General features: G+C 45.3%; 1 protein-coding gene across 5 annotated transcripts in view; it reads left to right on the top strand.

Moving 5' to 3' along the window:
- Nucleotides 1-27,938, top strand: part of utrn (utrophin) — a 263,392-nt gene that overhangs the window by 206,744 nt on the left and 28,710 nt on the right. For all 5 annotated transcript variants that reach the window (XM_045210194.1, XM_045210195.1, XM_045210196.1 and 2 more), the window contains 11 exons: nucleotides 6,047-6,108; nucleotides 6,794-6,868; nucleotides 8,444-8,645; nucleotides 8,758-8,843; nucleotides 11,387-11,544; nucleotides 14,309-14,475; nucleotides 18,979-19,090; nucleotides 21,467-21,603; nucleotides 26,093-26,131; nucleotides 26,518-26,583; nucleotides 27,302-27,367. In XM_045210194.1, the coding sequence (XP_045066129.1) occupies nucleotides 6,047-6,108; nucleotides 6,794-6,868; nucleotides 8,444-8,645; nucleotides 8,758-8,843; nucleotides 11,387-11,544; nucleotides 14,309-14,475; nucleotides 18,979-19,090; nucleotides 21,467-21,603; nucleotides 26,093-26,131; nucleotides 26,518-26,583; nucleotides 27,302-27,367 (1,170 nt within the window). The remainder of the gene's footprint in view (nucleotides 1-6,046; nucleotides 6,109-6,793; nucleotides 6,869-8,443; nucleotides 8,646-8,757; nucleotides 8,844-11,386; nucleotides 11,545-14,308; nucleotides 14,476-18,978; nucleotides 19,091-21,466; nucleotides 21,604-26,092; nucleotides 26,132-26,517; nucleotides 26,584-27,301; nucleotides 27,368-27,938) is intronic.

Raw genomic sequence — 27,938 nt, 5'->3', positions numbered from 1 at the left:
TAGGTTTGTGCTGATAGCCACTCAAGATGGCTTTGAGAGAGAGAGAGAGAGAGAGAGAGAGAGAGAGAGAGAGAGAGAGAGAGAGAGAGAGAGAGAGAGAGAGAGAGAGAGAGAGAGAGAGAGAGAGAGAGAGAGAGAGAGAGAGAGAGAGAGAGAGAGAGAGAGAGAGAGAGAGAGAGAGAGAGAGAGAGAGATTCATAGGAAAGGACAGTGGGTGAGAGATGGAGGGAGGATGAAGGGGTGATAAGAAGGTAGAGGTATGAGGACAGGTTATGAGAGAGAGTGGGAAAGCGAGATGGATGAGAGAGAGAGAGAGCTACTGAGTGAGAGAGGGAGACGTCCCTGTGAACAGCTGAAGTTTGTTTACCCCAGGAGCTTTGCACTGGAAGGGATCAGAGATGAAAGGGTGAGAGAGGCTGGGAGGAGAGAAGAGGACAGGTTTAGAATTCTGGAATCAACAACAGCTGTCTGTGATCACAGGTGTTGGCCCTCCTCTAGTGGCTGCCCATTGAACTCCGGGCCTTCCCCCCACACACACACACACACACACACACACACACACACACACATGCATGCCATACACGCCATATGTCCCTTCCTTGCCTCTGTATTACGTAGCACAGCAACTCCACCACAGGTTTAGTTGAGCCCCACTCACATTCATCCTGAATGACCCTTTAAGAAGGGAAGAAAGAAAGGGAAATCAGCCTATTGAAAGCCTCCCTCCATCTCCAACACTGTGAGGCTTTCATCTCATTCAAATGGAGCCACCGCCGGGAGCTACAATACTGAGCTATTTGCACTATTGTGATTAAAAAATCTCTCAAATCTCTATGACTGCCCTCCCTGACCACTCTGAGGGAATTCAAAACTTTGCCACAGCCTTCACAGGGCTAATCGTAGGTCACTTACAGTGCAGTGACATTACTGTGACTCCAACATCAGGCTTTGACACATTCATTAGGCTCTGCCCCCCCCCCGCCTCTCTCTCAACTCATCCTATTTCCGTCCGCCCGACCGCACAAAGGCCTCTGTGCTACCCCCCCCCCCCCCTTCCATGGGAACAGGGACACACTGGTGAATCAAACGGCTAGACACGGAAGCCTCGCCACCCGCTGCTCTCCACCCCAGTTGACCCCCAGCTGACCTCTAGCATTTAAGTGGGATCAGATGTCTAGAACGCTGTCAGGGTGAGAAATTGGACTGCCACTCTCTTCTGCCAACATAAGAGCTAGCTTGAAGCTTCCCATCAAACTATGTGGTGTGTGGGGGGGTTCAGTTGTGGCTCAGCTTGCAACGCCAGGGTTGTGGGTTCGATTCCCACGGGGGACCAGTAAGAAAATGTATGCACTCACTACTGTGAGTCGCTCTGGATAAGAGTGTCTGCTAAATGACTAAAATGTAACAAAAAAAAAATGGTTGGGTGGGTTTGTGTGTGTGTGCTCGTGCCTCTGTGCCCGTCAGGATGTCTTTGTTGTGTTTGCGGCCGCATTGACTCATCAAATTACTTTAATTAAGTTGCTACAATTCAAAGGGTTGAAACGTTTCTCAAATGCAGAGTAGAAGAGGAGAGAAAAATTATAATAAAGTTTTGAGGGGAAGAACACTGTCACGGAAGAGGCAGGAAAAGTGTCTCTGAGTCGCAGATATTTCCCTAATTCTATTTCCCTTATATTTTAAAATGTAATCAGTCATCGACTGCTCATGATTATTCATGAACGTGTCCTGCGTGACAGAGACATAGTCCTCCTCAGGAAAAAATATGCTGCTATCCATCCACACTGACTTGCGTGTCTATGTCTCTGTGACTCTGTCTCTGGGAGTTGATGAAGCATCACTTCCCCAAGCATAGCTCAGTGTTTTGCCTAGCTTTCCATAAACTGACACTCACTGCCTACACCTTTCATTCCCATTTTTGGGTTGACTGCCCTGGATGTTGGGTTTTTGGGCATTTACATTTGCATTGCATCCCATTTTTATATACTGTATACATACAGTGCATTCGGAAAGTATTCAGACTCCTTCCCTTTTTCCACATGTTGTTACGTTACAGCCTTATTCTAAAATGGATTAAATAAAAACATGTCCTCATCAATCTACACACAATACCCTATAATGACAAAGCGAAAACAGTTTTGTAGAAATGTTCGCAAATTTATAAAAAATTAAAAACTGAAATACCTTATTTATATAAGTATTCAGACCCTTTGCTATGAGACTCGAAATTGAGCTAGGGGCATCCTGTTTCCATTGATCATCCTTGAGATGTTTCTACAACTTCATTGTAGTCCTCCTGTGGTAAATTCAATTGATTGGACATGATTTGGAAAGGCACACACCTGTCTATATAAGGTCCCACAGTTGCATGTCAGAGCAAAAACCAAGCCATGAGGTCGAAGGAATTGTCCGTAGAGCTCCGAGACAGGATTTTGTCGAGGCACAGATCTGGGGATGGGTACCAAAAAATGTCTGCAGCATTGAAGGTCCCCAAGAACACAATGGCCTCCATCATTCTTAGATGGAAGAAGTTTATAACCACCAAGACTCTTCCTAGAGCTGGCCGCCCAGCCAAGCATTCGGGGGAGAAGGGCCTTGGTCAGGGAGGTGACCAAGAACCCGATGGTCGCTCTGACAGAGCTGCAGAGTTCCTCTGTGGAGATGGGAGAACCTTCCAGAAGGACAACCATCTCTGCAGCACTCCACCAATCAGGCCTTTATGGTAGAGTGGCCAGACGTAAGCCACTCCTCAGTAAAGGGCACATGACAGCCTGCTTGGAGTTTGCCAAAAGGCACCTAAAGGACTCTCAGACCATGAGAAACAAGATTTAACTCTTTGGCCTCAATGCCAAGCGTCATGTCTGGAGGAAACCTGGCACCATCCCTACGGTGAAGCAAGTTGGTTAATGTCAATTCAACATAATGTTCAGAAACGATACATCAGTACACTGGCCTGCTGGGATAATCTAGTGCTGTGAAAAAAGATGCATCCTTTATCTCCTGTAATCATCTGGTCTGGTTTGTGATGAGGAGGAAGTAGCCAAGCCAAACAGGAAATGCCAGGGGAAGTGGTCATTATGCAGATTATTCTAAACGCTGTAATTATGCTGCCTGTATCCGAGGCAACCTGGAGCCAGGGAAAAGCAGAGTAGCAGAGTCCCCTCTGTCATTCTATTCACACCCATAGAATTAGGAATGAGAATTTCTAATAATTTAATATGAATAAGAATGTAGTAATTTACTACTCTGCTACAGCTCGGCCACAAGTTCTCATAAACAGCACTTCAGAGTAGCTTATTAGTTACATAAAATTCAGAATTTCCTGGGTTTTATGCAGTATTCTATCCCAGAGTCCCGTTTGAATGATGTTTACTCAGAGATGTCATTTAATTAAGCAATAAGGCACAAGAGGCAGTGCTGTATCATGAATACAGTCACAGGTAAATGGCCGTGTTCGGCCCGATGCGATAGCACAGAAAAAGTTGACTCGTCTCGTCTGGGCGCCGTTCACTCTATATATGGTACTACAGAGATCGGAGTTCTAAAGTTATACATTGTTTCCGAGGTCAGACAGGCAGAAGTCGAGGCTTATATTAACCCCCGCTGTACCAAACTAAATGCTAGGCTGGAAGCAAGGGGAAATAATGCACGAGTTGAGATAAATAAAACGGATGATTCGGACAGTAACATGAACATGATATTCTTATGGAGGCGCAGTAATAATTTTCAGATGGAACTATTAGCAGGCATAGGTGTGTCTGTGATGGCCAAAACAGCACCGCTTGGAACCCTGCTCGTCCAATCAGCGTCCCTGATCCAAACAACCAGTTTTATAATGATGTTTACAGGGAAATGTCAAGTACTGCATCTATTTATGCTCAAACCGGATTCATCTCCAGGCTCACTGTGCTCTCTACAGTATATCACTCACTCACTCCCTGCTGAGGACAGGCTGTGGAGCTGCTCTCTGAGTCCCTGTCTGAGCTCTTTACCCAAAGCTCTTCTAAGCTCCATCTTTGCACCAGATATTCCACAACAATTAACTTCTAATAGGCATTCTAAGTAAATGTAATTGACTCGGAACCATTGGTGCCAACATGAAAAACCCTAAATCTCAAACCGGGTTTGAGAATAAATGCCGTATTCTATATGGCACTACCAAGCTACTTTGGTCCCCTCAGGCAGTAGCTTTAGAACAGTCAACCTAAACTCCTTGTTAAAGAAGAGGGACTTTGATCTCTGTGTGGTTCTTCAAATCAGAGAGATTCTATAACCCTGAGCTTGGTGCCAAACCATCTCTTTCACGTTCTGGGACATGAATGTATGTGTGATCTTCAAGCCTTAACACACGTGTACATGCATCACAGCTCTGTCCTTGCAATGGTTACCACAGGTAACCTTAAACTTGGGAGTTTCTGAGGATAAATTAGGATGGACGACAGAGGGAGAAAGAAGGGATGATTGAGGAAAGAACCTGCCAACTCTGTGGGATGTCTTCATTATGACAGGCCTAAGCTGCCGATCCAGATCCAGCGGTAGTAGTAGACAGCTAGTGTAATCCATTTGTTGATTGAGCCTGTGTTTGTCATAGTCATTCTGCTGCTTTGCACTGAAAACATAGTGGAAAGACTCCAGCGGGTTACCAAATCACAGTCAACTCCTTGTGTTTCATCTTTGGGGCTAAGGCTGGCTTCTCTTTGATGTTCCTCCTACAGACTTAGTTGAATGGCAACCGTTATTGTGTTTACTCCGACTGCTGTTGGCACTGATGGATAGTCATGTGCACGCTTGCATAGCCTAGGTGTGTGTGTGTGTGTGTGTTTTTTCGTGCGTGTTTGTGCGTGTTCGTGCGTGCATGCGCATATGTGCTTGGGTGTGTGTGTACACGCTTATGCCACAACCGTGGCTAAATCCTCAAGCTGTTCGAACAAGAGGAGATATGAATTAATTTCTGACGGCTTGGTGTCCAAATCCTCACTGGCACACAATAATATCCGGCCGGCCATGATTGAATCGGCCCTTGTCTCAAATAGCACAGCTAAAAAAAGAAACCCTGAGCTGGGCGCTCTAGTCATATTTGCAATGCGCGGAAGGTGTGAAAGTGTCAGCCATTTCAGAGCATGATGAATAGGGATGAACACATGCTGATGGCTTCTGTAGTCTCCCCTGTGTTCTACTGTCAGCACTTCACTTCACTGGATAGCCTGTCTTCTCTCACGCTCTCTTTATCTCTTTATTTTCTCTCTCTCCCTTCCATCTCTCTCTCTCTCTCTCCAACTCTCTATCTCTCTCTCTGTGGAGACAGTCTCGCTATGACAACCTAATCACAGAGACACTGGCATTCACAACAGAATAGATGTCAAATTCTTACCCCACACCCAAACATCCCATTCCCTTGATATCAGTGTGGGTACAGGAAGGAATATTTCGCAGAAGCGGAGAATCACTAAAATATAAATCAGGTGAAGACGGGCAGTAGACAGACGGACACAAACCCCACACCTGATGCTGTCTTCTGGAGTACTAAACTCAGCACGACGCTGCTTGATCAGATTCAAGTAAAAAAAAAAAGCGTTTTTATTTAAAATGTGGTTCTTGTTGATTTGGGCTGTTTTGTCTGTGCGCTCCGCACCTGGCGGCATTTCTCAGAAGCTGAAATGTAAACAGGATGGAGACGAGACATCAACACGTCCCCCTCGTAGCTCCAGGGAGCCTGGCTGTGTGTGCTACGTACCGTACTGAGAGGAGGCCTGCGGAGATGAGGGGGTGTGTGTGTGTGTGTGTGTGTGTGTGTGTGTGTGTGTCCTTGTGCGTCACTCTGAAGGCCTCCTAGATGATTTGTATGCTTTGGGAATCACAATCAGATCCAAGTTTTGGATTTGTATACATGTGCCTCTATTATTGAGCCGATAAGAAAACCGGTAGACAAGGCAGAGCAATTGATCTGTCTGTCTGTCTGTCTCTGTGTGAGTGTGTATGTGTGTGTGTGTGTGTCTGTCTGTGTCTGTGTGTGACAAAAGCCTTATCGTTATCCCCTGTTGTCTTCCAGCCACCAGACTCAGACTACCTGCTGGGACCATCCAAAGATGACAGAGCTCTACCAGTCACTTGGTATGAAACAGACACACAGACACACAGACAGACAGACAGACAGACACACAGACACACAGACACACAGACAGACACACAGACACACAGACACACAGACACACAGACACACAGACACACAGACAGACACACAGACACACAGACACACAGACAGACAGACAGACACACAGACAGACACACAGACAGACACACAGACAGACTCCAGTCATATAATCACAAAACATTCACTTTCACTCAAATATGACACCACGCAGTAACTGCAAAGCTCACTCTCATGCTCTCCTTCACACAGTATCTTGCTGTCTCGCTTACACACACACACACACACACACTGACTGTAACATCAATTTTTATGTATGGGTCCCGTTGCGGTGGCGAGTGTGACTGTTCTTTAATGAGCAGATGGATCAGTAATAAGCTGTGGAACTCTGAGAACATTTCCTAAAGGCCAACATTCAACAAATAGGACTCAGCTCCTCCGAGAGAGGTCTGACTAACCCAATTACCAGCCATTTCCAGCCCTCCCCGTGTGACTACATAGAAATTACACTACAGCACGTCTTTTCAACAGGTTTCCAGTTTGACATCATTATTTCATGTCAGACCGCAATTATCCATTCTGTATGAGTGATTACATCCCTCTGTTTTTCCTCTCTCTCTCTTTCTATCTTTCTCTCTTTCCTTTTAGCCGACCTAAACAACGTGAGATTTTCTGCTTACAGAACAGCCATGAAGAGCCGTAGGCTACAGAAAGCACTGTGCTGTAAGTTTCCTTTTCCCTGCACGCACGCACACACACACACTGACACACGCGTGTGTGTGTGTGCAACCAGGTATGCGATTGAGTTTGTGTGTACCTGTATGCGTGTACATAATTTTGTTTTGTTGAGATTCCACCTGTGCCGCTGTGTGTTTCATCCCAAAAGGGAATACATTGTCTTCTACAATAACCAGCTGGCTAAAGCTATCATTGTGTTAGTTATTCCCTGTTGGCTGCTGACGGTTTGTGCAGAGAAATTGTCACCTGTTCCTCTGGGTATTACTATACCTTGCTGCTGGTACTTAGCCAGGCTCTCTATCATAATTACCCAGGTGTTACTTAAGCAGTAATGCTGGTGGTGTGTGGTATATGGCCAAAATACCATGGATAAGTTCTTATATACGACGCAACGCGGAGTGCCTGGATACAGGCCTTAGCCGTGGTATATTGGCCATATACCATAAACCCCCGAGGTGCCTTATTGCTATTATAAACTGGTTACCAACATAATTAGAACAGTAAAAATAAATGTTTTGTCATACCCGTGGTATACCACGGCTGTCAGCCAATCAGCATTCAGGGATCGAGCCACCCAGTTTATACTGTTATTTAGAGAGCTCCAAACTTTACTGCTTCACTTTCTTATTTCTGTGGTTCTGTGGTAGAGGGTAGAGTGGGTTTGTCGTGCTGAGAGTAGGGGTGTTCTGTGGTTCTGTGGTAGAGGGTAGAGTGGGTTGGTCCTGCTGAGAGTAGGGGTGTTCTGTGGTAGAGGGTAGAGTGGGTTGGTCCTGCTGAGAGTAGGGGTGTTCTGTGGTTCTGTGGTAGAGGGTAGAGTGGGTTTGTCGTGCTGAGAGTAGGGGGCAGTGAGAGAGAGTGTGTGTGTGTGTCGTTATGAGTTAGTGTGGGTGTTAATGAGTTTAGATGATTCAGGCGTTTTGGGTTTTAATATTATATTGCATTAGCTTGTGATGATGAGATGAGAGCTCCTTGTACGTCTGAGTGATTTGGACTGAGGGCGTTCAGATTCAATTTCACCCATTAGATTACAAGTCAAAGCCTGAAGTCTAAAGCACAGACACAGATCTGTATTTATTAGTTATTATAGAATGAGGGAGGGAGGAAGGGAAGGAGAGAGAGGGGGAGGAGAGATAAAGCAATAGAGAGAGAGAGGGAGGAAAGAGAGAGGAAAAAAGTCTCTATATATTCCTCAAACTCCTTCCCGTTAGCAGGTGTTTTGTTTTTCCTTCATGATCCCCCACTGAGATGTGTGTGTCTGTGTGTATCTCCCACACACTCGCACAGCAGGATTCCCCTTAAACTGCTAATTAGGTTAACTCTGCGCCGTGTCTCCAGTATCTGTAACATAAATTGGTTGGCCTGCTGCCCCGGTGTCACACCACCGTCTACTCTACAGTCACCTCATATCCTGTCTGTGGCCGTGTTGTCATTACAGCCTTCTGTCATTTGCTGTGGCAGTTTCCACTGCTCTTCGACATTTTGGAATGTTCTTTGTTGCCATTGAGTGGTCTCAGTAAACAACTATGAAAAATCTAAAAGTCCCTCCCTCCCTCCCTCCAGTGGATCTGTTGGATCTGAATGTGGCCCAGAGCACCTTCGAGCAGCACAAGCTTACCCAGAATGCCCAGCTGCTGACGGTGCCTGACGTCATTAACTGTCTGACGTCCATCTACGATGGGCTGGAGCAGCAGTACAAGGACCTGGTCAATGTTCCGCTGTGTGTCGACATGTGTCTCAACTGGCTTCTCAATGTATATGACACGTACGTGGACACACACAAACACACACACACACACACACACCTTGTAGAAGTCATTTTCTCTCGTAAAAAAAATACATTAAAATGGTCCACTGTGTGTGTGTTTCCTCTATAGTGGACGCAGTGGGAAGATCCGTGTCCTGTCCATGAAGATAGGATTGCTCTCGCTCTCCAAGGGCCATCTGGAGGAGAAATACAAATGTAAGTACCAAACATCCCACAAAAACCCTTTCACACACATAGCATACACAGAAACACTCACACACTGAAGTGAATAAATAATACAACTTTATCAATCTCTGATAGACTTAAATCACACTTTGACACACACACACACACTGAGGTGAATTGAGAACAGCCCCAATGCCAGGCTGTAATCCCAGCTCAGTTACCCAGGGTGCCGATCGGCTGCACCGTGTCAGAGGACGCCAGTGAATGGCCCATCTAATTGGATGTGAGACCTCCCATTTGTTTTGTATTTTATTGTATTTATTTATTTTGTTTCATTGCACGGGGCTTAGGGATGTGGCTAGGGCTGCTGCACTCGGGGAGTACGCTTTGTCGTTTCAGAAAACATGCGTTCTGTCCTCACTTTGTTCCCTTGCTTTTGTGTCCTCTCATTTTCTCCTCTCGCTCTGTTCTCCCCTTCTATCTCTTCCCTCTCCCTCTCTACCTTTCCTCTCTCTTCCTCTCCCTCCATAGTTTCCTTCTCTACCCCTCCTGTGACGTGGAGTCTGTCCCTGAGCCTATTCGTTCCACTGGCAATTTCTATTAGTCTCAAAAAGAGATCAAGCATGGTTGGGCGAGTCCCTCTCGTTTAGGGTCACATTGGTTGTCAGGCCCAGACACCCATCCACAGCAACTCACTAAATCACCAGTAGCACAATCCACCACTGCAAAATAGAACCCAGCTACATAGCAATTTGACTCTCAATTTGATACCTTGTGTATATATCAATTATAATTGTAGGGCAGGACGTTTGAGTCAGAGTAGAAATATTAAGAAAGTCTGGGGCTCATATGATTTGGAGTTTCATGACAACGATGTCCTACGTAGTGGCTATAAAGGCTTATGAAGCTGATACGCATTGCTGCTCATGGTTGAATAAGTATGCCCGGCTCATACTCTAGGGAAGTGCACTATCGAAGAACTGCCATCGCTACTCAAGGAGACGTGGAGGCAGGTTCACAAACACACACACACAGAGAGTATTGAAAGAACAGCCATAGTTACTTAACTTAATGCAAGCTGACATCAAGGCTGGTTTGTGCACATGCAGACACTTGCATGCACGCACACACACATGCACGGTATCATAGAATCGCCATTACCACTCCACTTAAGGAGAGCTGACATCAAGGCAGGGTCTCACACAGAGATCAAAGACATCACCAGGCAGATAGGCGAGCCACACCCCACCCCCCCGCTCTCGATCGCCTTTCTCACTCTCTACTGTCTTCTTTCTCTCTCTCAATCGTTCTTGCCGGCTATACTGCATCCCTGTCTTTTCTCGCTCTCTCCAGCTCTCTCTCTCGCTCTCTCGATCTCTCAATTCAATTCAAAGGGCTTTATTGGCATGGGAAACATATGTTTACATTGCCAAAGCAAATGGTATAGACAATAAACTAAAGAGAAATAAACAAGGGAAACATTAGTCAACATTACACCCACAAAAGTTTTTAAAGAATACAGACATTTCAAATGTTATATTATGTACAGTGTTGTAACAATGTGCAAGTAGTTGAAGTATGAAAGAGAAAATAAATAAACAGATACATTTAGGTTGTATTTACAATGTTGTAAAATTTGTATTTTGTATTTTTTGGGGGGGTCGATCAGCTTTAATATTGCAGATAGATTGTGGCTTCCATCAATGTAATTGTCTGTATCATTTCCAATATATATTTTGTAAATGTATATATAATATATATATTTTTTTTTTTCCTTGATTATTTCCCCCTAACCTTACCACCCCTCCCCTAATTGAAGTAAACAATGTTGTTTGTGCTCCACTGGTTGCCCTTTTCTCATGGCAACAGGCCACAAATCTTGCTGCTGTGACTGCACACTGCAGTATTTGGCCTAACAGATATGGGAGTTCATCAATGTTTGTCTCTCTCTCTCTCTCTCTCTCTCTCTCTCTCTCTCTCTCTTTATCCTATCTGTGAGTAACAAGGCAGAAAGAGCCCTGACAAGAATCAACTGAGCTGTTGCATTCAATTTGGTTTTGTTTTGTTTTACGACTTAAACAAAAATATAGTGTGTGTACGTCTAGACGAGAGGTTTCCCTTCTCAACGATGGGCAGATGCCCTGTCATACCCTCAGAGCAGGGGTTGATGGGGAATTGATTGCTCTCCTGTGATAGTTGAGGAGATAAGCGATTACAGAGACAGAGGGTGAAATAGGGATAGAGGGAGGGGAAGAGCGAGAGGGAGGGCGGGAGAGAGGGAGGGCGGGAGAGAGGGAGGGCGGGACTGTCGATTCCTCTGGGTTGTATTCTGACAGGGTTGCTCAGCTCACCAGGACTCCTCTACTCTATCTTCTCCTCCCTGAGCTCTGATAGATGACTACCCACATAGGGCTATTAATACACCTACACAACACGCTGACTCATACAACATACTCACTGATAAAGAGTGACAGTGGAGGCTTGGATGAAAAACTGTATTTGTATAGTCTCACCCCCCCCTCCCCTTCTCTCTTCCCCTTCTCTCGCTCTCTCTCTCTCTCTCTCTCCTCCAGACCTGTTCAGTCAGGTGGCGTCGTCGGGGGATACGTGTGACCAGAGACAGCTGGGTCTGCTGCTCCACGACGCCATCCAGATACCACGGCAGCTGGGAGAGGTCGCCGCCTTCGGAGGGAGCAACATTGAACCCAGCGTCCGGAGCTGCTTCCAGCACGTATGTATACACAGTATACACACACACAAGCGTTCACACACACAGCAACACATTGTGTTTATTGACACACACACACCTTGTATTATTGCGGTTGAAAGTACCATAACGTTGTCACTATAGCCACTATAACCAATATGGCCAACTATGAACGTTCAAATGCAAGGTTGGCTGGTCCCTGTCCTTGGGTTCACATTGCATTTTTCTATTTTCCCTGACTCGTGTTTCGTCAGTCATAAATTCAGTGGCGGCATTAAATTAGGAAGCAGTAAATTTCCCTGATTTCGCCACTCGGGCTCCTAAAATAGCATGGTGATGGAGCTCGGCTGACATTGGGAATGTCACACAGAGTTTAACAGTTTAACAGGAGCCACTACCAACCTGGAGCTGTCTTTACAGTCCCTTCTCCTGTCGCTTCACCACTCTTATCTACCTACAACCTTCTCTTTCCTTTATCTCCCCCCATTTCACACACACATACATTTTTTAAATATATTTTTTTATTTAACTAGGCAAGTCAGTTAAGAACAAATTCTTATTGACGGCCTATACCGGCCAAACCCGGACGACGCTGGGCCAATTGTGCGCTTCCCTATGGGACTCCCAATCACGGCCGGTTGTGATACAGCCTAGAATTGAACCAGGGGGTCTGTAGTGACGCCTCAAGCACTGAGATGCAGTGCCTTAGACCGCTGCGCCACTCGGGAGTCCATTAACATTAACACACACACACACATACACATACACTAACACACACACACACCATCACCCACATCAACACCACCATTACATTTACATTTACGTCATTTAGCAGACGCTCTTATCCAGAGCGACTTACAGTTAGTGCATACATTATTCTTTTTAATTTTCGTACCCCATGGGAATCGAACCCACAACCCTGGCGTTGCAAACGCCATGCTCTACCAACTGAGCTACCTCCCTGCTGGCCATTCCCTCCCCTACCCTGGACGACGCTGGGCCAATTGTGCGCCGCCCCATTGGTCTCCCGGTTGCGGCCGGCTACAGCAGAGCCTGGATTCGAACCAGGATCTCTAGTGGCACAGCTAGCACTGCGATGCAGTGCCTTAGACCACTGCGCCACTCGGGAGACGAGTGATATTCACGGCACAATTCCTAATGCATTACAGCCAGACGGTTGATGGTTGACTGATGACTTACCTCCCTGTATCAGCCAGAAAGTGCAGAGCAGTCACCCACACATTTGGTTTAATGGGGCAGTAATGAACGAGGTGGGGGCCCATAAATACGGCCTGTTTTACGGTCCTCAACCTCACTCCTCACTCCCTTTCGCCATCCATCCATCCTCCTCCCTCCAAGGGGTAATTGATCTGTAACTGCCGTAACTCTGCCACCTAGACGATGTGAGGGGACAGGAGGGGAGGGAGACAGGTGGAGGAGAGAGGAAGAGAAGAGAGGGAGGAAGATTTAGGGAAGTATAGGTGGAGGTGTCTGCTCTCTGGCTCTATGCCTTGACACTCCAGAGCTGGTTCTTCATGTCTCCATCTGTCTGTGTGTGTGATCTCAGGGTTCTATGACTTCTATCTGACATTTAGCCCTAACAGAGCTAGAGGTCACAGAACAGACACACACACACACAGGGATAGGTTTTCAACATTCCCCTCTTTGACCCAAGCCATGTTGATTCTCAGTGCGTGTTTGCAGTGTGTGTGCATGCGAGCATGTTGTGACCTGTGGACAATTTCTTCCTCGAGTCCCAAGAGTTCCCTCTCAGAATGTTTACTCAATGACCTTTGTGGGTAGCCGTGGCAACTGAAAGGTCAGATGTGTGGGCTGTGTTTTGTACAGCAGCCGTCTTGAGGTGTAAAGGGATTTAATACCCACTATAGGTTCCTAAACTTTTTCACACGGGCCCCCTTTCCAGCATTGGGGAACATCCCGCGCCGTCTATTTCTATGGGCACAAACACAGTTCATGACACAAACTGTTCACACACATCTTGTTGGTGGAGAGAATTTTGTAGGTTTAAAGCTTATTTCCTGCAATTCTACAAATGTTGTCATGGGGTGCCATGAAAATCTTGCCATTTTAAAGCACATGTTCTTGCACTTCTATAAATTCTCCATGTCTGATGTGTATTCATGTGATATTTGAGTGACTAAAAAATTACAACTAAATCTATGGGCTAAAAACGTTAGCTGACATGGGCTAGTTGATCTGGACATTTATGACAAGTTATAAATAGCTCTCTAAGGTATGCAATGACTAACATGACAAGAGGAACTGATGATGCATTACCTTGTGCATTCTACTATAACAACTTTCAAGAGTAAGTTTAAAGCCGGACTGAGTTCCTTTAAAACATTTATTTATTTATTTATTTATTTATTTTTGTTGCCGGGATGTCACGTGCATCACACTTATATCAGTACACTCGTAACAACCGAAGAATTACGAAACTTCAAAACTTCTGTTAGATCAAATAAGCCTCACGTATCAAAATAGCAATTAATTTTCATCTTGAATAAATTCGACAATCTCTCATTCCACCCATACAAAAACTCCTCACTTAATAATGAATGACCTGCTTAACATGGACAGATTCTGGGCGGAGTAAACCCTCTCACTTTGTCTCTTCCTCTCTGGTATAGTGAACTACTTTTGATATGGGCCCTGGTCAAAAGTAGTGCACTTTATTTAAGGAATAGCGTGCCATTTCGGACGCAGCCTAGTAGTTGAATTGACTTTGATTTGACACCCGCATTTCTTCTTTCCTCTTCCTGTCCAGGTGACCAATAAGGTGGAGCTGGAGCCCAGGCAGTTTGTTGATTGGATGAGGCTGGAGCCTCAGTCTATGGTATGGCTTCCTGTGCTACACAGAGTGGCGGCTGCTGAGACCGCCAAGCACCAGGCCAAGTGTAACATCTGTAAAGAGTGCCCCATTGTAGGGTTCAGGTAAACACACACACTTAGACCCACGTACGCACGAACGTGCACACACACACACTCACACACAGCAACTTTGCGTTCAACGTTAGCTCCTTAACACACACTTTCATACAGAGCAAGAGAAGCTGTACATTGAATACACCCACCCACACACACATTTTCTAATGCTCACACACACCCACCCAACACACACTCACACACACAGGGGATTGATGGTGTGCTGGTCTCCCTGCTCTGAGTGAAGCAGAAAGGGCAGGCCTGCTCCGGAGGGCAGGCATTTATCTAAATGTCAGCAGCTGATACACTCCTGACTAAATACCGTCTGGAGAAGGACGTCTAGAATCACGCACGCATACACACACACACACACACACAAAGGGACGTCCACTGGGTACTGGGGGTTAGGGTCTCAAAGACTCTCACTGCTTTCTCTCTCTTTCTCTCGCTATCTCTGTCTCTCTCTCTCACACACACACACACACACACACACCACCTTCTGACATAATGTCAGAAGAGTTCATTAGAATCACACTCTTATGATTAAACAGACCTCAGATATCCACAGGCTAAACACAATATTGTTTAGGGGTATGATATCAGTCACCATGCTAACCAGAGCCTAGTGTCTAGTGTAATGTTTATCTCTGGTCCCTCACTAAGTAGTTACACCAGCTAGAGAATGTCTGACAGAAATACCAGCAGACATTTGACAGAACACAAGCTTTTCGAGGTCTGTCATTGATCGAAGGTAAGGAGGGATAGAAAGAGAGGGCAAGTAGGAAGAGAGACAGGGTAAGGAGAGAGAGAGAGATAGAGAGAGAAAGCTGAAAAAATGTGGATTGAATAGTGTTGCACAGTCTAGACTTGAGGTTCCCAATGGCCAACACCCTATTCTAAAGCAGAGCTGGTTATCCAGTGATAATGCAAAGTAGAATATACACTGAGTGTACAAAACATGAACACCTTTCCATGACATAGACTGACCAGTTAACTTGTTAAATCCACTTCAATCAGTGTAGATGAAGGGGAGGAGACAGGTTAAAGAAGGATTTTTAAGCCTTGAGACAATTAAGACATGGATTGTGTATGTGTGGCATTCAGAAGGTGAATGGGCAAGACAAAATATTCAAGTGCCTTTGAACGGGGTATGGTAGTAGGTGCACTCAACAGTTTCCCTTGTGTATCAAGAATGGTCCACCACCCAAAGGACATCCAGCCAACTTGGCACAACTGTGGGAAGCATTGGAGTCAACATGGGCCAGCATCCCTGTGGAACGCTTTCGACACCTTGAAGAGTCCATGCCCAAAGAATTGAGGCTGTTCTGAGGGCAAAGGGGGGTGGAGGGGTGCAACTCAATATTAGGAAGGTGTTCTTAATGTTTTGTACACTCAGTGTAGATCCCATAGTCATTAATTAGTGGCCGTCTGTGTCAAGGCTAATGAAAGATGTCTGTGTAGTAATACGCTGCATGTTGCTGTGTAATGGGGCGTGGGACGTGGGGTGTACTGTGCTCTACTGTCTGATGTATTGCTATGGGCTCTGTCATCAATCAGATTACCTTAGAGAGAGAGAGCGACCGCTCTCAACGAGCTGTATAAGGCCATAAGCAAAAAATGCTCATCCAGAAGTGGCGCTCCTAGTGGCCGGGACTTTAATGCAGGCAAACTTACATCCGTTTTACCTCATTTCTACCAGCATGTCACATGTGCAACCAGAGGAAAAAAAACTCTACACCACCTTTACTCCACACACAGAGACGGATACAAAGCTCTCCCTCACCCTCCATTTGGCAAATCTGACCATAATTCTATCCTCCTGATTCCTGCTTACAAGACAAATCTAAAGCAGGACGTACCAGTGACTCGCTCAATAAGGAAGTGGTCAGATGACGCAGATACTAGCTACAGAACAGTTTTGCTCGCACAGACTGGAATATGTTCCGGGATTCATCCAATGGCATTGAGGAGTATACCACCTCAGTCACCGGCTTCAATAAGTGCATCGACGACATCGTCCCCACAGTGACCGTATGTACATATCCCAACCAGAAGCCATGGATTACAGGCAACATCCGCACCGAGCTAAAGGCTAGAGCTGCCGCTTTCAAGGAGCGGGACACTAATCCGGACGCTTATAAGAAATCCCGCTATGCCCTCAGACGAACCATCAAACAGGCAAAGCGTCAATACAGGACTAAGATTGAATCCTACTACACCGGCTCTGATGCTCGTTGGATGTGGCAGGGCTTGCAAACTATTATGGACTACAAAGGGAAACCCAGCCACGAGCTGCCCAGTGACGCAAGCCTACCAGACGAGCTAAAGGCCTTTTATGCTCGCTTCAAGGCAAGCAACACTGAAGCATGCATTAGAGCACCAGCTGTTCCAGACGACTGTGTGATCACGTTCTCCGTAGCCGATGTGAGCTAGACCTTTAAACAGGTCAACATTCACAAGGCCGCGGGGCCAGACGGATTACCAGAATGTGTACTCAGAGCATGCGCGGACCAACTGGCAAGTGTCTTCACTGACATTTTCAACCTCTCCCTGACCGAGTCTGTAATGCCTACATGTCCCTGTGCCCAAGAATGCGAAGGTAACCTAAATGCCTAAATGACTACCGCCCCGTAGAACTCACGTTGGTAGCCATGAAGTGCTTTGAAAGGCTGGTCATGGCTGACATCAACACCATCATCCCAGAAACCCTAGACCCACTCCAATTCACCTACCGCCCCAACAGATCCACAGATGACGCAATCTCAATCGCACTCCACACTGCCCTTTCCCACCTGGACAAAAGGAATACCAATGTGAGAATGCTGTTCATTGACTACAGCTCAGCGTTCAACACCATAGTGCCCACAAAGCTCATCACTAAGCTAAGGACCCTGGGACTAAACACCTCCCTCTGCAACTGGATCCTGGACTTCCTGATGGGCCGCCTCCAGGTGGTAAGGGTAGGTAACAACACATCTGCCACGCTGATCCTCAACACGGGGGTCCCTCAGGGGTGCATGCTTAGTCCCCTCCTGTACTCCCTGTTCACCCACGACTGCGTGGCCAAACACGACTCCAACACCATCATTAAGGTTGCTGACGACACAATAGTGGTAGGCCTGATCACCGACAACGATGAGACAGCCTATAGGGAGGAGGTCAGAGACCCGGCAGTGTGGTGCCAGGACAACAACCTCTCCCTCAACGTGAGCAAGACAAAGGAGCTGATCGTGTACTACAGGAAAAGGAGGGCCGAACACGCCCCGATTCACATCGACGGGGCTGTAGTGGAGTGGGTCGAGAGTTTCAAGTTCCTTGGTGTCCACATCACCAACAAACTATCATGGTCCAAACACACCAAGACAGTCGTGAAGAGGGAACAACAGCACCTTTTCCCCCTCAGGAGACTGAAATGATTTGGCACAGGTCCCCAGATCCTCAAAAAGTTATACAGCTGCACCATCAAGAGCATCCTGACCGGTTGCGTCACCGCCTGGTATGGCAACTGCTCGGCATCTGACCGTAAGGCCCTACAGAGGGTAGTGCGTACGGCCCAGTACATTACTGGGGCCAAGCTTCCTGCCATCCAGGACCTCTATACTAGGCGGTGTCAGAGGAAGGCCCAAAAAATTGTCAAAGACTCCAGTCACCCATGTCATAGACTGTTCTCTATGCTGCTGCACGGCAAGCGGTACCGGAGCGCCAAGTCTAGGTCCAAAAGGCTCCTTAACAGCTTCTACCCCCAAACCATAAATAAACTCTATTTCTTGAACTGCATTGTTGGTTAAGGGCTTGTAAGTAATAATTTCACTGTTGTATTCGGAGCATGTGACAAATATTATTTGATTTTATTTGATTATATTGCCTGAATTCTGCCCATCTCAATTTACAGATGTCTTTTATATTCTGTTTTGAGCACGATGATAAGGTGCATTGGGATAGAGCTGCAGGTGTCATTCTGAATTTTAGACCGTGGGTTTGGGTGTGTATGTGTGCTCCATTTTGATCTTCACAGAGGAATTGGCGAGAGAAAGTGGTGACAGAAAATCGGTAGCTCCCTGTGAGGCCCTGGAATAGCCAAGTTGAGAGCAGGACACACACACGTATGTGAGACACATGCAAGAGAAATTGAGAAATCTCATCACTCTTTATTCTCTTATTTCTCTACTCTCTCTCTCTCTCTCTGTCTCGATCGAATCAAGGTGGCTATATTCACGTCAGGAATTTAGTGAAAAGTGTCAGCCTATTTCCAACACACCTCCTTGTTATTGCATTTCCATTTTCATTTTTTGATTGCATTCAGTAGCGTCTATGAATCAAATGATTATGAAGACAGAAATGTATGAAAGCGTGTATTCTTATTTTAAATGTATGTAGTTCTGTCCTTGTGATGTACTTGTCTATTAATGTTCTGTATTATGTAATGTCTCATGTTTTGTGTGAACCCCAGTAAGAGTAGCTAATGGGGATCCTAATAAAATACTAATACTATCCATCTCCCTTCATCCCTAGGTATCGCAGTCTGAAGCACTTTAACTATGACGTGTGTCAGAGCTGCTTCTTCTCTGGACGAACCGCTAAGGGCCACAAGCTCAACTACCCCATGGTGGAGTACTGCACGCCGGTGAGGAACACACACACATACTCACACACACACACACACACACACACACACACACACACACACACACACACACGCACACACACACACACACACACACACACGCACCTCTGTGCCACCTTATTCTCCAAATCACTGATTTCTGAAACTTGTCCTGCCTTCTACATCAACTTCTTCAGGAGCCCGGAACGCAAATTGGATTCGACCGAGCGAACAGTAAAATACTTTTGTTCTTTGAGCTGTTTATAATTTCTGAAAGGCATTTTTCACACACTATGATTGAGTGACAGTTTCAGGTGAGAGGGAGGGAGGGGATTTGCAGAAATTGAACAGTCTTCTCTTTTTAGATTAGTAGAGCTCACGCACAGCGTTGGAATATTGCTGAATGTCACACTTCGACTGGTAGGGGAATATGTTTATTTTCTTTTGGTGATTTAATTTAGTTTTTCAATCTCCAAATGTGATAGCCTGGATATTGATACAGACCACCAGCCACGAGGAACAGCAATCACTCCTGTCCTGGCTATGTAATGCTAGCAGCCTCCAGTGACTGTGGGATGAAAACGTTATACAAGTCATGTTTAAGCATGGGCAAATAATATTCTAGCTTTCAGTTATGAAGCAGAAAGTCAAACTGCAATGTCAGACTCCTTACCCATACACAATCAGGCCTTGCTGTTTCTGACTTAGACCCATTTCAGACAGATTATATAGTATATTACCTGTAAAAAATATTAGCCAATGTTTATAGGACCCCCCTTCAAACAACCCCTTATTTACCACTTTATTTTACGTATACACCTTTTATACATATCAGTGGGTAACTGGCAAATTGGGAGGGGTGGGGTCAGTGGGTTGTTGTTAAACAATGGGGGCTGTTTGCATTTCAAATGAGGGAGGTGTTAAACAATGGAAGTGTTAATTAATTGACCTGCAAAAAAGTAGAGAACCATTTACACAAACCTGATACCTGTATTTTGGTTACAGGGTCTGTGAAAATGCAGGAATCATGACTAGGTCTTTAGGTGGGTTTTTTTACCACCCCTTTCAGATAAAATGCAGGCTAAAAGAAGCAGGCATGGTAAATGAGTGAGATTTCGGTCTGTGTATGAAAGGGATATTAGTGTAAGCTATTAAATTGATGAGTTTGAAATTGTGGATTCTTGGCTGTCTGAACCATTTTACTGGAGAAGACCTAACAAAACAGTGACGTTACACCTTTGATTCTCACTGTTACTTCAGAACCACAGTCCACTTGGAGGAATAAATACTTTATTACACACCATGTGTTGAATAGAGATACTCTTTTATTAAATGAAATCAAACTTATTTCCTCAGAGAGTAGCCCCTCTCTAAACCAACAATAGCACATTTACAATACCCTCTCTTCCACACAGAAACAAAACACATTTGATGGTACTTTAATGTCTCCAAAAAGGATAAAGTACATATTAATACTAAGGCACAGCAGATGCCTAGGACCATAACCTGATTTAGGAGGTAAAGATCAATATGATGCTGTGTAAAATGGGGCCGCCGTGGGTCCCATTGCAGTCATTTTAGAAACATTCTCAGTTTTCTCATATCAGTCCCACTGTTTATTTGATGTGCACAATATTGCTTTTTCATTTGATTGTTCCCACATTGCTAGTATTAATTATTCAGCAAAAACATGGTAGAATAAATTGTGTGCGGTGGTCTATTCGGTCTTCCGAAGTAGTTGTTTGGGCACAAGTTTGACAAGTCTCTATTGTGATTTTACGGACTCTTCTCTAGCCCAGTAGCCTACCTGCCACAACACACTACTCAAGCTCCACACACAAACCTTCCTTCTCAAGTACTGAGATGTCTCTTTCTCTCTCTCTCTCTCTCTCTCTCTCTCTCTCGCCCTCTCTCTCTCTCTCTCTCTCTCTCTCTGGGTGTGTTGTGGTCTACATATTAGTTGAAAGCCGTATGAACTCATTAGAATGTGTGTGTTCCTTTGCGTCACAGTGTGTTTATGTGTGTTCCCCTGTTTCGGTGTGTGTTTGCAGAAGTTGAATCTCCCTAGCTGTTCCCTGAATCCTAGGAAGAACAATTCCTCTTTAGGTCAGGGCACTGTGGTAATTTGACTTTCACTGGCAAAGCAGAATCCGCCACTCTCTGAGAATATAATAATAATAATAATATGCCATTTAGCAGACGCTTTTATCCAAAGCGACTTACAGTCATGCGTGCATACATTATTTTATTTTTTTGTGTATGGGTGGTCCCGGGGATCGAACCCACTACCTTAGCGTTACAAGCGCCGTGCTCTACCAGCTGAGCTACAGAGGACCACACGTATTTGCTAATGAACTCCTTCTTATAAACTTTCTCATCCCTTTCTCACTCTTCCAGACTACTTCGGGTGAGGACATGCGTGATTTCACCAAGGTGCTGAAAAACAAGTTCCGCTCCAAGAAGTACTTTGCCAAGCACCCCCGGCTGGGCTACCTACCGGTCCAGACGATTCTAGAAGGAGACAATATGGAGACGTAAGTACCTGGGAGGAAGGGGGTTGTTGTGTTGCCTGGGTGAGCCCTCTATCAACACTTTAATTTACACTTCCGGTCTGTAAACCGTTATACCCCCTGGCATACTCAGGCCATATATCTCCTGTGTTGCACAGAGCTGCTGCTCTACTTTGGAGTGAGTCTGTCTCGATTTACACCGGTCGCCCGCTCAGACACACATAAATCCTCAGTAATGGTGTTTAACTAGCGTTACAGATTATGCAGATGCTAGTGGCGGGTGGTGAGTGCCCTTTAGGTGTGAGTTATGTCCCCCTCTATGATCTGAACCTTCTTTGCTATATCCTCTGTCTCAGTATCTTTCCATCTTTGTACAGATCCTCTGTCTCCCTCTCTCTGTCTGTCTGTCTCTCTCTCTCTCTCTCTCTCTCTCTCTCTCTCTCTCTCTCTCTCTCTCTCTCTCTCTCTCTCTCTCTCTCTCTCTCTCTGTCTCTCTCTCTCTGTCTCTGTCTCTCTCTCTCTCTCTCTCTCCTTCTACTTGAATCGTGAAAGCGGATATTAAAAACAAACTGTGAATTATAGCCTGGAGTTACACACACACGAGCGGTCGCACACACACACATACACAGTCCAGATGTCCACAGCCACACCTCAGATAGATGGCCCCTCCCTCTTCATTCCTCTCCTCTCTCCACTCTGTCTCTCCTTTCCCCCCTTCCTCCCGCTATCCCTGAGAAATGACTCCTGCAGCGTTGTCTACCTGACAGAAATGGTGGCAAATCGGGGCGAGATTCCTTAAAAAGCTGCAAAGAAACTGGAGACTTGGAGAAATATGACTATTCCATGACATTCATTTTCCACTTTTCTTCCCCCACCTGGCTTCTCTACCATCCACAAACTGCTGAAAGTCTGGTAACAAAACAGGCAATTCTTACTTTTAAGCCCACACATACACACACACGCACACACAGAAACACATTGACATTCAGTGTGTGGAGACAGTGAATCAGGCCATCTCTGAGGGAGGGAGGGAGAGAGAGAGAGCACCCATCTCTCCCGCTCTCTCTCTCGCGCCCTCTCTCTCTCCGTCCGTCTGTCTCTCTCTATCTCTCTCCTTCTCCCTGTCTCCCTCGCTCTCTCTATCTGTCTCTCTCTCTCTCTCTCTCTCTCTCTCTATCTATCTCTGGTCACAGTTATTCTGTTTCCTCATACGTTTTCCCCACCTATAGAACACAGAACCCCACCCACTGTTAACTCCCTCCCAACTCTTCTTCCTTCATTACACGCCAAATAGGATTTCTGGTACGACACAGAGATGTGTGTTAATGTGAAAGAAGCATCTGATCCTCCTAGCTTGGTGTGTTATGTGCTGTTCACAACCCGTATTCAGGATAAGACTGTACACTACGTTAACTCTAGCAGGGAGTCTGATGAGTTTAGGAGTTGTGTGGATTGGAGTTTGTGCATTTGGGGACTTGTCTTAAAACACATTAACTCAGACTTTCTCTGTCACTCTCTCTCTCTTTCTCTCTCTATCTCTATCTTTTTGATTTGATTTGGGTGGAGTCAATAACACAGCACAGATATAGACACATTCTGAAAACACACACACACATCTGTCAAACTGAGCGGAAAGCCCTAGCGTAGGATGTGGTAGCGAGCGCGGGCTAATGATATTCCCCTCTGAACATATGGCGGTGTTTCCGTGTTCCCAGCACCACCTCTGTCTGTCTAGCTGGCGGCTGGCTGTCTCTGCGCTCTCTGACAGGAGGCATGAAAAGGTGTCAGAGTGCACACAGGGGTTCTTAACCCCCTTGATAGAGGAGGAGAGGAGAGAAAAGAGTGTCAGGCCAGCTTGTCTTTCAAGACTATTGAAGTGTGTTCAGAATATTCAGGATTTGAATTGGATTTAATAACTTTATTGGTATTCAGTGAAAAGGTACAATATACTGTATGACACAATACAACATCATGTAAACCATACTGATGAGGACAACCTTTTACTCAACACAACTAGGTACCATGTAGCCTAGTTTTTGTAAAAATAGTTTGTAGCCACTCCAGCAACATCTCTCTATAGTATCAGAATTGGCATCACAGTATATTCAGCACTCTGCACACACAGTGTCATCTCATCAAGGCTTTGCAAATGAAAATGCCCATCCTTCCTCTTAACTTTAAAACTCTGTATTTGACTGTCTCTCAGTGTGTCTGTCTCCCTGCCAAGGTCCATTACCGTTGGCTCTACTGTTGTCTTTGTACATCCCAGTCAGTCACTTTGTCTGATACAATAATACCCACACAGACACACTCTGCCTGCCAGGGACATGGTTCAATGCAGAGATGTGTGATTTACCAGAAAACATGTACCAGAAAATAGTTATAACAACAGTTATTTCTTGAAAGACAAATGCCCTCCACACACTTTGTAAAGAAAAGTTATTTTGTCAGAAATAGACTAGTAAATCTACATGTTTGCTTTTTGTTTGTCATATTGTACAATCCCAAAAAAATATCCACAGCTGTGGGTTGTTGACAGTGATAATATCAGTCCTATTGATTGCTGTGCTTGATAACTGGTTACTCCGTATAGCCAGGCCCAGAGAGGTAGGCTGTAGTTGGACTGGCCTTTGGCCTACTGCCATCTCAGGGAAAAGTGAACTCTTTAGGCTCAACATCACTGACTCTCCAGGCCCCTTACTCCTGCTGCCTGTTCTGACTGCACTCTATACAGCAACAGCAACATTTGTCAGAGCTAAACGCTCCCAAGGTCTCCCTCTCTCCCTTCCTCTCTCGCTCTGTTTATCTTTTTCACAAGAGTGCACCCATCCGGAGGTTACAACACCCCTGGCCCAGCCTGTCGTGAGTAGGAGAAAAAACTGGAAGAGCTCAGCACAGCAGTATATGGCTTTAAACAAATCAACTCAAACACTGGTTGTTGCTGCTCTCAGGTGAAAAAGCCCACTTCCTAATGGCACCAGTTGACGGGGGTGCACAAAGTGGTAGGACACCGCAGACAGCAGCCCCAAATAGCTCAATCTCTCCCTCACTGAGTGATCTGGTGCAATAAGAGTCTCCTCGCGGGCAGAGAAGTGACGACTACTGCTTTCTTTCCCACTGCGAGAGACACATACCCACGATGCAGCGCTTTGTTTGAATGTCTCCACTTTCACATTGCGAACAAAAACACAAGTAACCTTCAGAGCTCCCAAGCAATTATTTTAGCATCTCAAACATCCTCTCCTTCTCGAAAAGAAGAAGATGCTTCTCTTCCTTTAGCACATCTATATTTAGCAACCGTTCTTTCTCGCTAGATTAAATTCATTTTTTTCCCTTGCCAAAGGTGTTTCATCTGTGTGCGCTGTGCAGTACATCCTGTATGTTTAGAAAAATATGTTCATTTTGAAGACTGCACATTAAATGACACTGTAATAAGTGAAAGACAGACTGAATATGGTCTCTTGATCATTTTGGTATTGCTGGTAAATGTCAAGTATGCCTAATAATAGCGGCAAATGTCCTTGTAATCAGTGTGGAAACTTAAAAAGCATACTTAACAACTACAGTAAGTACAGGCCTGGGGCTACATAGTCTTGCTCGTAAGGGAATATTCTACTAAAATTATTTAAATAGGGACTCAATTACAATATCACTTGGAAATTAATAGTTGAATCATTAGAAATCATTGGACCATAGCCCTTAGACTAGAGGGGATATTATATTTGGATGAGCTCCTAGATGCTGATCTAAGGCCAGTTTTGCATTTTCCCTAATAATGGTAAAGGTTAGGATTTGGGGTGGGCAAACTGATCCTAGATCTGTGCCTAAGGGCAACATCTACCAGGTGTGCTTCTGCGTGCCCCTGTTGTCGCCCCCTTCTGGCTATTCTAAGCATAGCTGCTGGTTGGAACCAATGATTTGTATGTATATGTATATGACTGATAGGAGGCGCTGTGTTGAAGCCACCTTGCTTCCATCTTAGTACCACCCACCTTTGGAAGCTATAGAAATGCATTTATTAATGTCTACATTAGTTTTTACCATGCTTGTTCTATTACAGACACCTTAATTCATAAATTACATTATGTGATCTAAACATAAAAATAAAACATGAACAAATATATAAAAACATTTTCCTTAAAGTATACTTTACTAATTACTAATGTTACTGTTTCCACTACAACAACAAAATATATAAATAAATGTAATTTTGTCCTTGAAACAGTTAATTGAAATACTGTAGAATTCCATTCATTCCTATGAAGGACTTGTCCTACTGGGGAGTGCCAATATGGCTGGCCATGGCTTCAAAGTCTCTCAATGGCCAATACGTAGCATCAGCAAGCCAGGGTTTATATACAGTACATCATTGGTTGGAACCCTACCACCTGTACTCTCCTCCTGTTGCATTTGGTTCTTGACCTTGTTCATGTGATGTGGCCCTAAAGATTGATGTTCTGTGGTGGCTTTCTTCTCCTCCCTCCCTCCCTCCCTCCCTCCGTTTCTCTTACAGTCCCGTCACTCTCATCAGCATGTGTCCGGAGCAGTATGAGTGAGTATCTGCACGCCCCGCGCCCTCGAGATCAGAATGCCCCTGAACAGAGTCCTGTTCTCTTCCCTGTCCCTGCATCCAAAACTCACCCCCCACCCCACCCCAACCACCCCCAGGCTAAGCCGTCATACCGCATGTTGCCTGTCTGCTTGATTGACCAACCAAAACTACCAAAATCTCCTAACCTCCTCTTATCCCATTAGCAGTGCAGTAACTCCTGACCGGCTTCCTAAATCATCACAATCTTCTGTTGTTTCTTTTCTTTCTTTGTTTATTATATTCTCATAGATTTCTAGCTGCTCATTTATCCATTTGATTAAAGTATTTGTGGTTGTTATTGTGTTTCATGTTGTACCCATCTCCACCCCTCCATTCCCTCTCTCCAGGCTTTCCCAGTCACCCCAGTTCTCTCATGATGACACTCATTCCAGGATAGAGCAGTATGCTAGCAGGTACTGTACACTACCATCACACAAACCTTGCACATACTTGGTATGACTGTTGTCCATTAAGGCAGAGACAAAGTAGGACTAGCCCCCCTGCCAATATTACTGTGCCCCCTCAGTACCAGCCATTCCATATGCTATTCTGACATGGATTTGACCCCCTGGTCTCACCCATCTTTCCCTTTCATAAACCATTAACCCACAGGTCAATCGCTACAGCCCCCCACACACACACACACAGACAGACAGACAGACAGACAGACTCAAACTCAATAAATAGAGCCTTTGATCTGCTGGCCCAATCTAATTACCAAGGGGTGTCTGTGTGTCTGTGTATGTCTGTGTCTGTATGTGTGTGTGTGTGTGTGTGAGCGCCAAGGCCAGGGCCAGTAATCAACTGTGTTCCCCCTCCCAACACATAGATCTATCACAACACACACACACATACACTCCCCCCGTGCCCAATAGGATTTGACCGGTGTGGCTTTGAACCTCTCGTCCCGGCCATGTGCAGCACTGTACCATAATCCATCTCATGTCATAATTGGGTCCCATGTTGTGATGGCTGATCCCCTGGCTGTTGGGCTGAACTCTGCTAGAATGTCTGATGTCTGCTGTCCACTGCTTATGTTATGTCACATTGCACTAGCCACCAGTGGTTGCCTCTGTACCCAGATAATGAACTCATCCAGTTAATGTCTGTATCTGTATCTGTGTTTCTCAGGCTGGCTCAGATGGAACGCTCCAACGGTTCTCTGCCCACTGACAGCAGCTCAGCTACAGGAAGCATGTAAGTAACCATTAGTAACCATTTCCATTAGTAACCATTTCCCCTCTGTCTACCTACCTGTAAGTAACTATTACTCTCTGTCCACCTACCTGTAAGTAACCATTAGTAATCGTTTCCCCTATGTCCACCTACCTGTAAGTAACCATTAGTAACCGTTTTCCCTCTGTCTAACTACTTGTAAATAACCATTAGTAATCGTTTCCCCTATGTCCACCTACCTGTAAGTAACCATTAGTAACCGTTTCCGCTCTGCCCACCTACCTGTAAGTAACCATTAGTAACCGTTTCCATTAGTAACCAATAGACTCTGTCCACCTACCTGTAAGTAACCATTAGTAACCGTTTCCATTAGTAACCATTAGAATCTGTCCACCTACCTATAAGTAACCATTAGACTCTGTCCACCTATCTGTAAATAACCATTAGACTCTGTCCACCTATCTGTAAATAACCATTAGACTCTGTCCACCTACATGTAAGTAACCATTAGACTCTGTCCACCTATCTGTAAATAACCATTAGACTCTGTCCACCTACATGTAAGTAACCATTAGTAACCGTTTCCATTAGT

This window comes from Coregonus clupeaformis, chromosome 33, assembly GCF_020615455.1.
Source record: "Coregonus clupeaformis isolate EN_2021a chromosome 33, ASM2061545v1, whole genome shotgun sequence".
Lineage (NCBI taxonomy): Eukaryota > Metazoa > Chordata > Actinopteri > Salmoniformes > Salmonidae > Coregonus > Coregonus clupeaformis.
The sequence above is the reverse complement of the archived record's forward strand: the minus strand, read 5'-3'. Positions and strand labels throughout refer to the sequence as shown.